The 14,435-nt window shown below is 38.8% G+C and overlaps 1 protein-coding gene across 2 annotated transcripts in view; it reads right to left on the bottom strand.

The window, feature by feature from the left end:
- Positions 1–14,435, bottom strand: part of HGFAC (HGF activator) — a 40,633-nt gene continuing 26,198 nt past the window's right edge. The window contains exons 9-15 of one of the 2 annotated variants that reach the window (XM_039723932.1): positions 13,121–13,295; positions 10,735–10,820; positions 10,035–10,275; positions 7,413–7,552; positions 5,154–5,294; positions 4,001–4,149; positions 1–1,668 (exon numbers count right to left, since the gene is read on the bottom strand). In XM_039723932.1, coding sequence (XP_039579866.1) covers positions 1,498–1,668; positions 4,001–4,149; positions 5,154–5,294; positions 7,413–7,552; positions 10,035–10,275; positions 10,735–10,820; positions 13,121–13,295 — 1,103 coding nt within the window. In that variant the 3' untranslated portion in view covers positions 1–1,497. The remainder of the gene's footprint in view (positions 1,669–4,000; positions 4,150–5,153; positions 5,295–7,412; positions 7,553–10,034; positions 10,276–10,734; positions 10,821–13,120; positions 13,296–14,435) is intronic. The other variant, XM_039723933.1, reaches the window with a different exon arrangement.

Raw genomic sequence — 14,435 nt, 5'->3', positions numbered from 1 at the left:
AGAAACAGAGGGTAAATGTTTTTATTCAACAGTTTACATCATTTATCTACATTAGCATTGTTGTATATTTGCACTTACACAGATGCAGGTTTTGGTTATTTTTCTTTTAAAAAAATATCTTTTAACTGCAGATAACATTCACCACTACTAAGAAACCCATGAGGACACCGCAAACAAAAAACACATCTGAATATCTAGGCACTGCTTTAAAATTCTATTACTTTAAAAAACAACTTTGCTTGAAAAACTTAAGAGAGTCCATAAATGTTCACTACCAGGGGAGAAATACATTTCACAACACCTAAATGTACACATTTGACATGGCTAAAGGTAAAAAAGAATTTTCCGTTCTTTGTCAGACATTTTCTGTTGAATCATTTTCTGCCTGTTTTTGCTAATACAGCTGAGTCCACTGCCTCTAAACAGCTGTATATTGTATTAATTGCTTTGGTTGTTCCATAACAATTCCATATGACCATGACAGTAAAGCCTGTGGTTTATGATATCACCAAATCCCTAAGGAAAATGTCAAGCTGCACCCCAGCCATCCAGTTGAAAAATCTGTTACAAGAAACCTCCTTTCTGAATTATCTAAATAGTTGAACAACTTGTTAGTACAAAACCTAAGACATCTTCAAAACACTGTCAAATTAAAGAAACGTTTAGGGATTTATCAGCAAGGTGAAGTGTTTCCATTGCTGTCCTCAGGGCAAGGAGCAGATCACAGTCTGCAAAAGGTCCTGGCTGTATCAACCTAAATCAGCTGCTCCAACTTCCAACATTTTTCAGCAAAAGACTTTGAGCTCTCAGGAGGTGTTGTGTTAACCTTGCTGGAAAATTGCACACCAGATTCAGCAGAGCTCTGAGGCACGTTCCTGATTTTACGTCAGTGGAACACAGAAATAGGTTTATATGAAAATATGCTTATGTGTTTGGTTGAAAGAAAACCTAAACCCTCTGGATTCTTTCCCCAGGCCTGTTGTTGCAGTTAGCTGAGGAGCAGCTTTACCTACGTTGTTCTCTTGGTGTCTCTTGCCCTGAGCTTCAGGAGATCATTTCTCAGGGAGAGGGAATTTCATTTTTGATTCTCCTGTTTATTTCTTCATTTCAACTGAGCATACAAGGACAATATTGTTGCAGGTTGGTTTGGGGGATGACAGCTCCACCAGAAGCTGCAGAACACATCAAATCCCTTTTTAGGTAATCCACCAAGCAGACAGAGACTTGCAGATTTTTGTGCACTGTCTCGATATGTTTGAGATTTTTTTATTAATACAAATAAAGGCAGTCATGTGTGTTGAGCAATCCACAGCCCTTGAATGACAGATCATGGCTGCTGACATCAGATGGAGCAGGCCTGCTTTTGGTGGTCTGGCTTGGAACTGCTAAGAATTACCATGAGACTTTTCATACCAGCTTATAATAAAATATAAACGTCACCTTAATAAAGCCAAAAGACTCCTGAACCCTGCTTCAAATGTTAGTGTATTTAACTATTCAACTAGTTTTTCGAGGGGCTATTTTCTCATTAATCCACTTTACATAGTTTGTCACTCTTGTGTATACTCCAGGTTTGTTGACTCTGCCGCAGCCATCTCCCCAGCTGATAATTCCATAGAGGTAAGAGATGTTATTTTCCTCACAAGCCAGAGGTCCACCAGAATCTCCCTGCATCAAAAGTAAGCAAAGGTCATCGAATTTGATAGATCATAAGGGAAAATCCTAAAATAGGAATGTTTGCACGTGAGAATTAAACTAAAAAAAAAAAAAACCCCAAAGCAAAAAAAAAACCCCAACAACAACAACAACAGTTTACTGACGTTTCATTATAGAAAGCATTTTTAGTAACATTCAAATATAATGGTGGATTTCAAAATATCAGATTTTGTTTAAAAATATGACATTTTTAGATTCAGATACCTACTGAAAAGCATGGTTGATGTAGATAATTTTCAATGGAAGTGAACAAGCCTTTGGGGCTTGGTACTGTGTTGTAATGTCAGCACTGCATGGGGGGGTTACATGGGTGCATTTGAAGAATATCTCGATGCAGTTTATTGCAACTTTCAGAGAACATAAGAGTTTTCAAAGAAAGTTGTTGCTTACAGCCAGACTTTGTGATTGTGGGATACTGTAATTTTATGTGGCATATGGGATTTTCCATGTGTTTGAATTTGCTACTGAGTATTTATCTTGTCATTAAACCATAAATCAAAAAGCAGCCAAGACTGATGTTAATTTTGAACATTTCTACTTATTTTAAACCTTGAAAACATTCAAGACGGGTTTTTTATTATTATTAATGTTACTCTTAGACTGACTTTCTAGAGAAATTAAAATGTTAGAAATTAAAAATGTGACTTAGTAAATGGTACTGGTACTGGTGAAAGCAGCCATCACTCTAATTATTTGAGACCAAGGAGAAATATATTTTTTCCTATGTGAAAAGAAAATTCTTTGAGACCAAAATACATAGGAAATTGTGTTGCCTTTATACTGAAGATTTCTGTGATAAGTGAGGGGCATCAGATGAAGTCTTGCTTGTCTGCATATTTTTCACAATTAGTCTAATTGATTGCAGTTTTGGCATCAGTGCACTGATTAAATGACAAAAGTTTCCAAGAAAATCTTTTAAAACTAATCAAGGCAAACACATTGTCTGTTTGAAGTTTCTTGGTCTTGGAATATTTTTATACATTAAACAGATGGTTTACAGGTTAATATCCTAAGTGTACATTAAGAAAACCCAGAGGTCAGCTACATCTGTTGTTACATTAAGAGGTCTACATTATTTCTCCTCAGACCCCACCACAAGTCTGACAATAGGGAAAAATGAATTGTTGATTAACTAATAATGATTTCATGTCATGAGCACTGTTCTTCAGCAACATCTGTTGATTCAAAATCACTGTTTTTCTGACTTTGTCATTCTCTCCAGACCACTTGTCTTTGTGCAACTCCTTTCTCCTTCCCTCCTCTTTCTTTTCTCCTTCTCATTCCCGATTTCTGTTTTCCCAGGGCAGAGAGAGAGAATCAGCTGTGATGCTGTCTCTTGTATTTGCACTTCCTGGGAAAGGCAAGGGAGCTGGGCAGGCAGGGTAGTTTCCATCTCTCTGGCTCGTGTGACCCCTTGCAGCCTGAGTCTCAGCCCTGGCCTTGAGCCACTGCTGGCTGCTGCCATTTCACTCTTGCCACCTCTCTTTGGATATGTTTATGACCTCTGTGGGACTTCCAGCACACAGTATACATGACGTTCTTTCCTGCACTTACACTGCCAGCTATTAGCTATGTGCTGCCTTTTCACAAATTTATGTTAATAGAGCAAAACCCTCCTCCTTCAAAATGAGCTGTAGATGAAATCTGAAGTTTTATGTAAGGAATAATCTGATCCTTCATTTTAAGAAGTCTCATCTATCACCACAACAATTCTGCATCCTTATTCAGAGCCGAGGTGTGACATAACTGAAAGTAGTGAGAGCATGAGGTCATTCCATGAAAGACTGAGCTTACATAACACAGTTTCCAATTGAGTGACATTCTACACCATTCAGTCACATCCACTATAGAAACCTCAGCTCCTTCCTCCAAGCCTCATGGCTGCTCCTCACCTCCTACCCAGGTGTCCTCGTTTTCTCTCAGTCAAGAGGCAGGAGCTCTGGGATTTGTCCCCACTCAGGTTCATGCTGGTTTTCCTGCTGGCACATCCCTGCCAGCTGGGCAGAAATCCATTGCCACCACCTGCAGGCTCAGCCAGGACTAGAGCAACACACCCTCCAGTGCACAGCCACTGCCTTATGTGAAAATAGGAGGAATGTAATACCCTGGAGCCCTTCTGTAGAGCTTAATTGACATTGAACATGATAAAAAATGAAGGTGGAAGCAGTCACATAAGGTTCTTTTCTTTAGGAACACTATAAAATCAAAAGTAAGAATTGTAACACTGCAACATTTCTGACCAAAATACATTTCTATCACCTGCCTAGAGATGACCCAGCATTACCTGACAAGCATCTGATTTGCTGTCAAAGTAGCCAGCACAGAACATATTTTCTGTGAGTTCTCTTCCATAAATTTCAGGACTTCTGCACTTCTCCTCTGGAATAAGTGGAACCAGTGTTTCTTGCAGGACATCTGAATAACCAGATATATCTTTAAAAATTCCCAGAAAGGAAGAGAAAGTCATTTTTATAGAATGTCAAGAGCATAACAGGAAACCACAAAGGCACAATACAACATATTTACACATTTAACACATAATAAACACATTTAACACCTCTCAGTAGTATTTATGTTATAGACACCTTTAAAATAAAATAATTTTTATAGTGATCACTTTCTGATCCTCCAGTCAGACTCCATAACAGTATTGCAATGTCCAGCCATTAATCCATTTTAGCTTCTCTCATTTTCTAGACTAACAACTGTACCCCAGCACTCCTGTCCTCACCTCTTTCCAGACGTGATAATAAATCATCCATTTTTCAAAGGCTCCATTACTTCTTTTTGTCTTTAGACTACACATTTAGACTGGGATATTTTCTCATACTTCATCTGTCACCACAATGTGGCAGCCAGCTCCTCAATCCTCCTCATCTACCTGCATTGGTCTTTGCTAGCTCAACATTGAAGCAGCATGGTCCAGCCTCATAATCCTGAAATTCCTCCTCTAAAAGGATGGGATGATTTTTTCCGCCTTTCTCAAGCTGGGTGTAAGCACTTCTTAGCCCAAAGTCTACCTGGCCTTCTCCTATCAACATTTTCCAAGTTTCTTGATGGTGAAGTTAAAAATCTCTGTCTGGAGAAATCAGGGGAAGGATTCACTTTACTAGAATTCCAGGTGTTGGCACTCCAATGAGCTACTTTCTCCCCTCCCAGCGGACTGAGATCTAGCTAGCTCATAGCTCCTTCCATCCTGAAATTGGTGCAAGCATTTGGTCAAAGGAACCACACTCCAAATTCCAAGGCCTATAAATGAAGTTCGGGATGACTATTTCAGATGTAAATGTTGTAAACTCCAAAGGCAAGTAAAAAGAATCCCACCAGAAGTCCCTTGCAAAACATTTTACCAAACTCTCAGTTGTATAACATACCTGAGCATTATGTTTTTATTATCACCATTTTTTTCTACAAACACCAGCTCTCATTTTACTCACTCTCATGCTTGTGTCCCCATCCAGAAATCTGACATTTCAACTGGTCAGGGAAAACAGTGTCACTTTCTGGCAGGCAGATGGGCTGAACAAATTGGGATTTGACAGCACAACGTTGGCCATTCTTCTTCAGCTTAATCAAAGCTGCAGAACAGAAAATGCAGGAGGAAGAAAGTGACTGTTCCCTTTCTTTAATGGGATTGGCAGTAATGGGTCTCAGATACAAATTTAATTATCCCCTAAGCCTCTCTTAATTAAGATATTTCAATCAAAGACAGACAGACTCATCTCAACAGCACCTGATTTCACAGCAAATTGAAGGCTGAAACATTCAGCTACTCCCCTTGTGGGAATATTTATTTTATGCTATGCTCACTGAGCAGATTTTGCTTCACTGCCTCTGTAGAGAAGGGGGAAGATAGAAAATACATGTGTCTCCTCCCACCTTATAGTTAAATAACAGTGACATATCCCCAACTTTCAGCTGAAATAAGTGGGATGTGCAAATACTGCTTCTGAAAGCCTGGCCACTGGCCTAATTCCAATTCCATTTAAAAAATTAATTACTCCAAGAGCTGGTATGTTTTGTGTCCTGTTATCACTGAGTTCAGTGAAATTCAAGGTCTTTAAAATTAAGGAAGAAAACCTTTGGACATTTCAAAACCAAGTTTCTTGAAGCTACAAAATATTACATAACCTACACAATCTTTACTAACCAGTCACAGGGTTGAAAACAGTGTAAATACATAGCTATGCAGCATCATGAGATTGACACTGAAATATTTCAAAAATTGGTTCCCCTGTAGGAAATCTCTTTCAGTTGGCTATAAAGCAGCAAAGGGGGCTTTGTACTGGATGAAATAAGGGCTGCATGTTGGTTTGGCCACACCACTCAAAGAGAACAGAGTTGAGGTAATATGGACACACCTATAAAACCTTCTCACCAGGCCTTTTGGAAGCTCAAAATTTTGTGAGCACAGCCGTGTGGAAAGCCAGTGACCTCACTGAATAGTCTTATTTCTCTACCAGCTACAGTTTTTGGCCCTAGTGGAACATAGAAGCAGTATCTCACAGTCTGAGAAGCGCACACAAACCTTGCTCCCACACTTCCTCACCTTGCTTCTCTTCCCCACTAACTCTGTCTGCTTCTGAATCCCTCAAATTTCCTAGCAAACACTCATATGATAATTGTTTCCTTTAGAAAAGTATTTTCAGCAGGACAAAACTCTTCTGCATCAGTAAAAATCACTGACTGGACAGAACAAGCACCTACATCTTCCCCCCACAACACAGTTTCTGCTTTCTCAATTTTTTTTACAGTTGGGCTTGTCTTAGGTACTCCATGTTCAGCTCTCCCTAGATTTGGTCATAACACACTGGTGAGACATGCCTCCCTAATTTCAGAGTAATTTAAAAAGCTATGAGATACCAAAGCATCATGGTGGTTTTCACCAGGGGATTTCAGAGCAGAGTAATGTCTCAAATCCCATTTGTCTCCTTGTATGTTGTGACAGAGCTTCCACCAACACAGAACTTGAATGCTTTTTGCTATAGAGTAGAAAATGCTCACCATCTGTGAACCAAAAAAAAAAGCCCGTACATGCCTGACCTAAAATATTCCCAATCTCAGGATATTAAATAATCTCACAGACAAAGTGCTCACACAGCTTGATGCCCTGGGGTGACGTGACAACTTTCACAAGAGCAGATCAGAAAATAAGAAGTTGCTGCTCCATTGTCATTCTGACTAGTATTATAAGGTCAATCAGAAGGGCATTTAACTTCTGACTGATAAGACAGCTGATTTTTAAATCTATCTCAGTGTAAAAAATGATTCTTAGTACCACAGGTTTTCAGAGCAGATGGGGTTATTACATTCATCTAGTCAGATCCTTTATACAATACAGACAATAGAATTTTACCAAGTAATTCCTGCATCAAGCCTACAGCTTCTGGTTCAGTTGAAAAAATGCCTAATCTCACAAAGACTTGAAGTGATGATGAATCTGCCACACATCTAGGTAAATTGCTCCAAAGGCTAATTATCATAATTATTTAAAATTTGCAATTTATTTTTCATCTGAATTTGTCTAGCCTTCAGATGCTGTTATAACTCTGGTAGAACTAAGAACCCTCTGCATTCAAAAGCCTCTCCTAGTATCTATGATTTTTCCACTCTAAAGGCAGTTTTCAACAGACAATCTAAACTTGAAACTAGATCAAGTAAATGGAAAATAAATCTGTCTGAAGAAAAATACTCACCAATATCATGTTCAGTAGGATTGAACACGGAATACTGAGGATGCAAGATGTATTTCTCTATTTCAAATGTCTGTGTTACATCAGTTGTTTTATTAAATATTTGTTGACCCAGAACTACCCGAATGGTGGATTTTAGTGGACTGTAATGCAAAAGAGAGACAAGCAGTTCTGTGATTAGCAGCACAAATGCAGCTGATTTTCCAGTGGCTGGGTATCCTATGAACCATTATAACCTCAGCCTCCCACCATGTTCATTGTTTACCCTCTCATAATGCCTTTACCTGTTTCACAGACTTCCTTCCTACAGAGGGCAAGGAAAAAGATGTTACAGTGAGACCCAGGGCCTGGTTAGCCTAATTAAAGACTGCTACTTCTTGAGGGAAGGAAAAGGCCAGCACAGGCACTGCTGCCCAGCTGCTGCTTGGCTAACAAACATCTCTGGGGGATGCAAACACCTCTTCTAGAAACTTAACTGAGTCAACTTAAACACGACTTTACCAATGATTACCAAAACTGCTCAGAAAGAAAGGAGGGATCAAAAGATGAGTCAGTGGTGGATATCTTGTTTCTCTGGGAAAACAGTCTCCTGAAAAAAATTACAGGCATGGGCCAACATTTAAGGTGCTGGCACATTGACAATTCGGGAACATCTGGGAAGCTTCCACCAGAAAGATACCACCAGTTCTCAGATTTGCTTATCTATGTTAAATCTGTTGTCCAGAATCAAAATCCCAAAAGCACATGGATTTAATAGGAAAATTCACAGCCAGAGGAGAACACAGTATTTTCAATTCACACCATCTTTTCCAACTATCAGTTTTTCACTCTAAGAAGACCACAGTCCTCTGATATCCAGTGTCCTAGGAAAGAAAACTAATAAGAACAAGTACAGCAGCTGGGAAATAAGGGACATTTGGGAATCATCAGGAAGTGTTTAGGAAAGGCAATATATTCTCTGGCTTTGAAAGCAACTGAATTCACATTTCACTCTTGTTCTAAAACCAATTCAAACTGCATAAGTCTACAATGAGTTTAGTTAGCAGTTTCTTCAACATTGGAGCACTCCTGTGTTCTGTTACCCAGTGCAGGAGAAGGAAATATCTGGTGTCACACATTATGCACAGACACAGAGTTGTTTGCATCATTGCAGTTTCCCTGGTTATATTTCAGTGCTCATCAGGTATGAAAGCACCAAAGAACCTCCCCCAGAACTACTGTACTGAGTGCACAGCAATGACCAGCAGCCATGGACTCAGAGAAGAGTGATTCTGGGCAATTGCAATGCAGAGACACAGCCACAACCCTGCTACAAGAGCTGTGCTTGAGGTTAACAAAGGAAAGGACAAAGTGTATTCTGTACTACCAAAATACAAGAAGACAATAAAATGTTGTTCAATCAATATGTAAGGCCATATTTTCTCAGTATTTTTGCAGTAGTAAATCAACCTTCTTGAAAATCAAATTTTGGGCCTGTAAAACAGTGCAAGTTCACTTTCTGGAACAGTATTTAGAATAATTTCAGAAGCACTGAATGGTTCTACTAGGACTTACAGATGGTTCATTCAGGAAAAGAAATAAAACAGGAGGGATTACAGAAAAGAAAAAAGAAGTAATTGAGCTGCACAGGTATCTATTGTCGCCTAGTGGAAAACAGTTGGAATTGTGACTACCAGAGGTACTAAACAAACAGAAGAGCACAAATTACAATGCAGTAATTATGGAAAATCTGTACGTACCAAACCACCAGCTGGAAGTGGGTGGAAATGTCCTGAACAGCTGCCAAAGTTAGTAGCTATTTCACAACATTTGAAAAACAAATGCATTGTGGCTTGAGCTCCAAATGCTTCAGTACAGCATTCACAGTGGTATTATTAGCTCTACAAGCTATCAGTGTCTATATGCTGGCAAAAGGTTTTCTGTTTCTCTTGGCTTCTTTACTATGCAAAGGAACAATGGGTATCAAATGATGTAATATTTTTCCCTTCAACGTGATCAAACTGAAATCAGGGAAAGTGTTGAACATTTGTAGAAAATTAAGTATTTAGAATAAAGTAAGAGCATCCTATAATCAATATTTTCTCTAGTGTCCCACAGGAGAAAAAAAAAATCTCACAAGAAAATCAGCTTCAGAAGTTTGACAGTTTAGTTCTTCCATGTGGCTTTTTGTGAAGCTCAGCCCACTCTATTTGTGTCGACCAACATTAATTTATCGTCTCCAATAAATCATTGCTTGGCTGTCTCAGCCTTTCTGAACAAAACACAGCAGTGAGCATAGTCATCTCTGTTATATCTCAAAACAGGCATAAACATTCAGAAAGGTAACCAAAAAGAAGATAAATACTTCTGTTCCCCTGCAGGTTCTTGCACATGTGATGCCCCATTCTACGTGCTGCTTCGTCCTACCTTATTCCTTTAGCCAGGGTGTTTAGATTCTTTGAGACTCCTTAAGGAACAAGATATGGGCTTATGAGATTATAGTAGTCCAAATCACTTTTTAGATCACGAAGAGTATTCAAATTGCCAGAAATTCCTTTTAACACATTGGTCTTTAATAAGCTCATCTTTCTTGTTTCAGTTCAGCTTTGTTGTGAGGACCCACTGTCCCACCAAGGGTGAGCTTACCTGTTAGCAAAGCAGTGTGCTGCTGACACAACCCAGCAGGTCTGAACCAGGCTTCCACCACAGAAACTCTCTCCAATATATATAGCTGCTGTCCAGGGGTGAGATCCAGGCAGAGACGAAGATCCCCCAACAATCCTAGGTCTCACAAAATTTCTTTTTTTATGTCTTCTTCCACATGGTCTTTTGGTGCTTGCAGAACTATCTACTTTGTCTGGAACTAGGGGCCTCCTTTCCCTGCTTGCTGAGGTAAAAAGGGATATGACATCAGTCTACCAGAATCTTTATGTTTTGGAATTAAACATTGTGTCTCATACATCTTCAGGATGTAGACCTCTTATTGCTCACAGAGGCCCACTCCCTTTTCTGGGCCTGTAATTCCCAGGATGATGAAAATTTTTACCAAAACATCAGTCATTTCTGGCACCTTGCATGTTCTAGCAGAAAATCTGGGAATATTGGGATGGTTGTGACCAAAATAGTAGTATGACACTGCTGCTATTTCAGGACAAGAATCACAGATTGTATCACAACTCCAAAAAATGCAAAAGAAGCCTGTTGTTTACTGGAAACAGTAAAATATTCAACACTTCTGGGAACAGTAGAACATTCAAAATTACACAGTGAAACCTTGTTGTAGTATCAATAAATCTTCATTCATTAATTCATTCATAATATGGATTTTAAGAAAGCCTTTACATACCACAAGATGGAATGTCACAATACTCCCAAGACAAACTGTTGTCCTTCATGATGTAACACCAGGGTTTATCATCATCATCTGGATTTCTGGTTAATTCAGGGGAAGAGGGAGTTACAAGCATTAACCACAGAGTTTTTCCAAGCTTCCCAAAGGTTTTCTGCTTTTTCCTCTTGCACCATCTGACAAAGTACTCACCTACAAGGGTGAGCAGCCTTTCAATATAATCCTTCTTCTTAAAACTAACCAAGACTAAGGTTTGCTAGGACCTGAAATAGTGACATGACTGAACACCTGTAAAACTTGCCTGCAAGTATTTGGATGCATGAGCACGTTCACAGCGTTTAACTACAGCCCACACTGAAGTGCTTTCACAGGTATCATCTCAGCTATTTTCAGAACTAAATCCCATAGGAGAGATTCCTGTTTTAGGTTATTTTTCAGGAGAGGAGATTCCAACACAGGTAGAATCATAGAAAATCCATTACAAGAATAGCTAGCAAAAATGAATTTGCAAATCTCAGATTCATATTCCCTGGAGAGTCTGAGGAAATGAAAGACTATTTCAATATATTACAAATATATTAGAAATACAATTACAAAATATTGTATTCCTCAAAACGGTTGGGGATAAAAAAGAGTAATGGAAACCGTTTTGCCCTTTATTACCTTGGTGTTAAACACATTTTGGTTTGATTCCATTAGGGTTTCTCTGGTAGAACCTGTCTTTATCAGTGCATTATAAGTAACCAGAAATCTGCCCAGTTTACACCTCCAAGAATATAGGGAGGCTTATTAGACCAAGAAGAATAGATAAGGTAGTTCAGAGCTCCAGATAAGCAGTAATTCTAATTTCAGTTGGATTTATCACAAGCACTATCTGTTATTGTAAGGTTCTTCGATTATTTTCTTTTTCAATCTGACTGCTCTTCAGAAGAAGATTAGAGCACTTTCAAATTCTCAGAACTGAAGAAGCAACACAGGTTGAGTCATCTTCCGCCAACAATGTTTCTAAATTAGACTATTTGAAGAAGAAGATATCTGCAGGATTATATAGTACAGCAGAGATATCCCCAGAAATTGTAACAAGCTGACAAAAAAGTGAAAAGCTTTTTTCTCAGCTTTACGGAACATGAACACATCAGCTCCTACACCATTTTGTTCTCTGCATTTCAAATCTGAAAGTGAATATTGGGCATAAATGATGTAAATCAAAGGGCTCAAATTTCATCAAAGCACAAAATATGTGCCAGATCAGTTGCCACACTGTGCTGGGACACCATAAATCAAATACTGAAGTGTTTGCATGAGGAGCAAGCCTTGGAAATCAAGGTGGGAAGGTTTAAAGGACGGGGTAGGAATTGTTTATTGTTAGTTTGTGTTAGATAGAGAAGGGCTACTTTCAGCATGCATGCATGCTTTTTATCACCAAACAAATTAGGAAGTGCAGTACATTCTGATTGTCCTGAACTACTGGTCTAAGTTACATTAAAAGAAAAAAAAACAAACACACACACACACAAATAAGCAATCAAGCAAACAAAATCTTCAATCAAGCAGTCAAGCAAACAAACAAAAGGCATCAACCAGTAATTTATGGAGAATTATCTACAGTTTGGCAGGTTTAGCATTTGCTCATCTCCAGGATGAGAAATATTCTGTCTAAATAAAAACATTTGTGGATATCCATTGAGCTCATGGATACCTCAGAAACAGGGGGAACATAAGGTGACTGAGGAGAAGGCACAAACCTATATAGCACAAGCTATTTTCATTATAGCTTAACAGAAAACTTCAGCAGAAATGTATTTTATCACTATGTGGTGCAATCAAAATTGAAACACTGGGAAATCTTCTTTGGCAATAGTTTTCCTTTGTAAGAAATCCAAAAAAATAAATGTGGCATCCCATTTCAACCTTATTTAAATATAGTGCTTTGATTTTTCATTTTCAAATAACTTTTCTCTTTTGAAAATATTTCTTTATGGTATGTCTTTCACAAGCAAAGAATAAAAAGTTAAATTTAGCCATTTCAATTTAGCTAGTGCATTGATTTCTCCTTTTGGATAAACATTAATGAACAATGTCAAAAGTTTTGCATTACAGTCTCATTTGGGTAAGAACTCATTACCCAGGGGAAAAGAAAAGGACCAGGAATTTCCAACATTATTTTGTGTCTGAGCTTCTCTCAGCAGACCCAGGTATTGATTGAGCCTATCTACCAGATCTTGTCTTCTGTACAATCACTCTTGTCAGGCTGATTACTGAGGTCAGTCTAGCTTTCCTCAGAGAGGGGTAACCCCTGCTTTGAGATCCCTGGCCCTTCTCATTTCCACAGCTCATCCATCTCTTGATGTACAATTGCAGGACAAACAAGAACTTTCCTCACCTGCAGTAAGGGAAGGGCCCCAGGCCAAGCTGCACTGCTTTCCCAATGCTGTCAACATGAAGCTCTTGGTAAAGCAGGTCTGAATCCCAAGGCAAGCAGCTGTGTCCAGAAATGGTTGTCTTGGCTGTCCCTCTGTAATCTGTGCCATTGCCGATGTAGCACCGTTGGCTTGGGACTGGCAGAGGAAGAGACTGGTCAGGAATCAATGCTAATTTCATGTTAAATACTCACTTCACAGCTGAAGTTTTAAATGAGAGTCCAACTCTGTAGTGCCTTTCACAGGACCTGAATGCACCAAACAGGAATTTTTTTAATAAAGAAAAAAGGAACCCAAGAAGTTAAAACCTCTGCTTAAAATTAGTAGTAAGTTAACCTCGTTTTACACAGCAGCAAGTAACTAATCAAGAGACAGAATAGCAGAAAATTAGACCAAAAAGTTGTACTGTGTATGGAAGATTTCAGTCAGCAATCTGCAGCAAAGTCAGCAATATGGCTGGGATTCCTCTGGTCCAATTTTAGACACAGCTGAGCTCATTTCTGGAGGCTCCCTTTTTAGTTAATTAAGACAAACAGAGATTTCTAGTGCCAAACTTATGCAGCCTGTTTGAGGTAACTTTTTTAAGATGAGGTAGACCCCATAGACTCCTGTCCACATTGACTGAATCTCCATTGAAAATATAGGGTGCTTAAGGCAACCAGCTCAAACAGAGACATAGTTATGAAAATAATCCTGCTCTGCAAGTGCTTCAAGGGCCTGATTTTTGAAAATGCTTATTTTAATGGCCTCATATGTACCCATATATATATATATATATATATATATATATACACACACACTATACTCATTATATTACAAATATGTAGCTACATGTTGCAGATACATCAATTTTGCAAAATTTAACTAATAGGTTGAATTTTCTTATTCGAAACCCACGTCTTTGTCACCTGCATAAGGGCTATTTCTTCAGATAGGTCTGACACATAAATATTCTATGACCTGTATACTCAGCTGCCAAGATCTATCAACAGCACATACCAGCATTATGGCTGAAAAACATATGGGGATGCATTTATATACAAATAGCTGCACTGAGCAGAAAGCCTACACCTCAAAACACAGCTAAGAGTATCCCAAAGGAAACACAAAACCATCCAATGCACAAAAAGGATTAATTGTGACCGAGCCTTAGAGGGTTTCTTGTCCCAGCCATGTCAACATGACATGTCCTTGACATGTCACAAGACTGGTGGAATCTTCTTCTAAACTTATAGGCATACTTAAAGATATAACATCATTGACCAACTGTTGAAAAAC

Source organism: Passer montanus, unplaced genomic scaffold (assembly GCF_014805655.1).
Source record: "Passer montanus isolate IOZ18808 unplaced genomic scaffold, ASM1480565v1 scaffold51, whole genome shotgun sequence".
Taxonomy (NCBI): Eukaryota; Metazoa; Chordata; class Aves; order Passeriformes; family Passeridae; genus Passer; species Passer montanus.
Note: the sequence above shows the minus strand (reverse complement) of the source record. Positions and strands in the feature narration are given on the sequence as shown.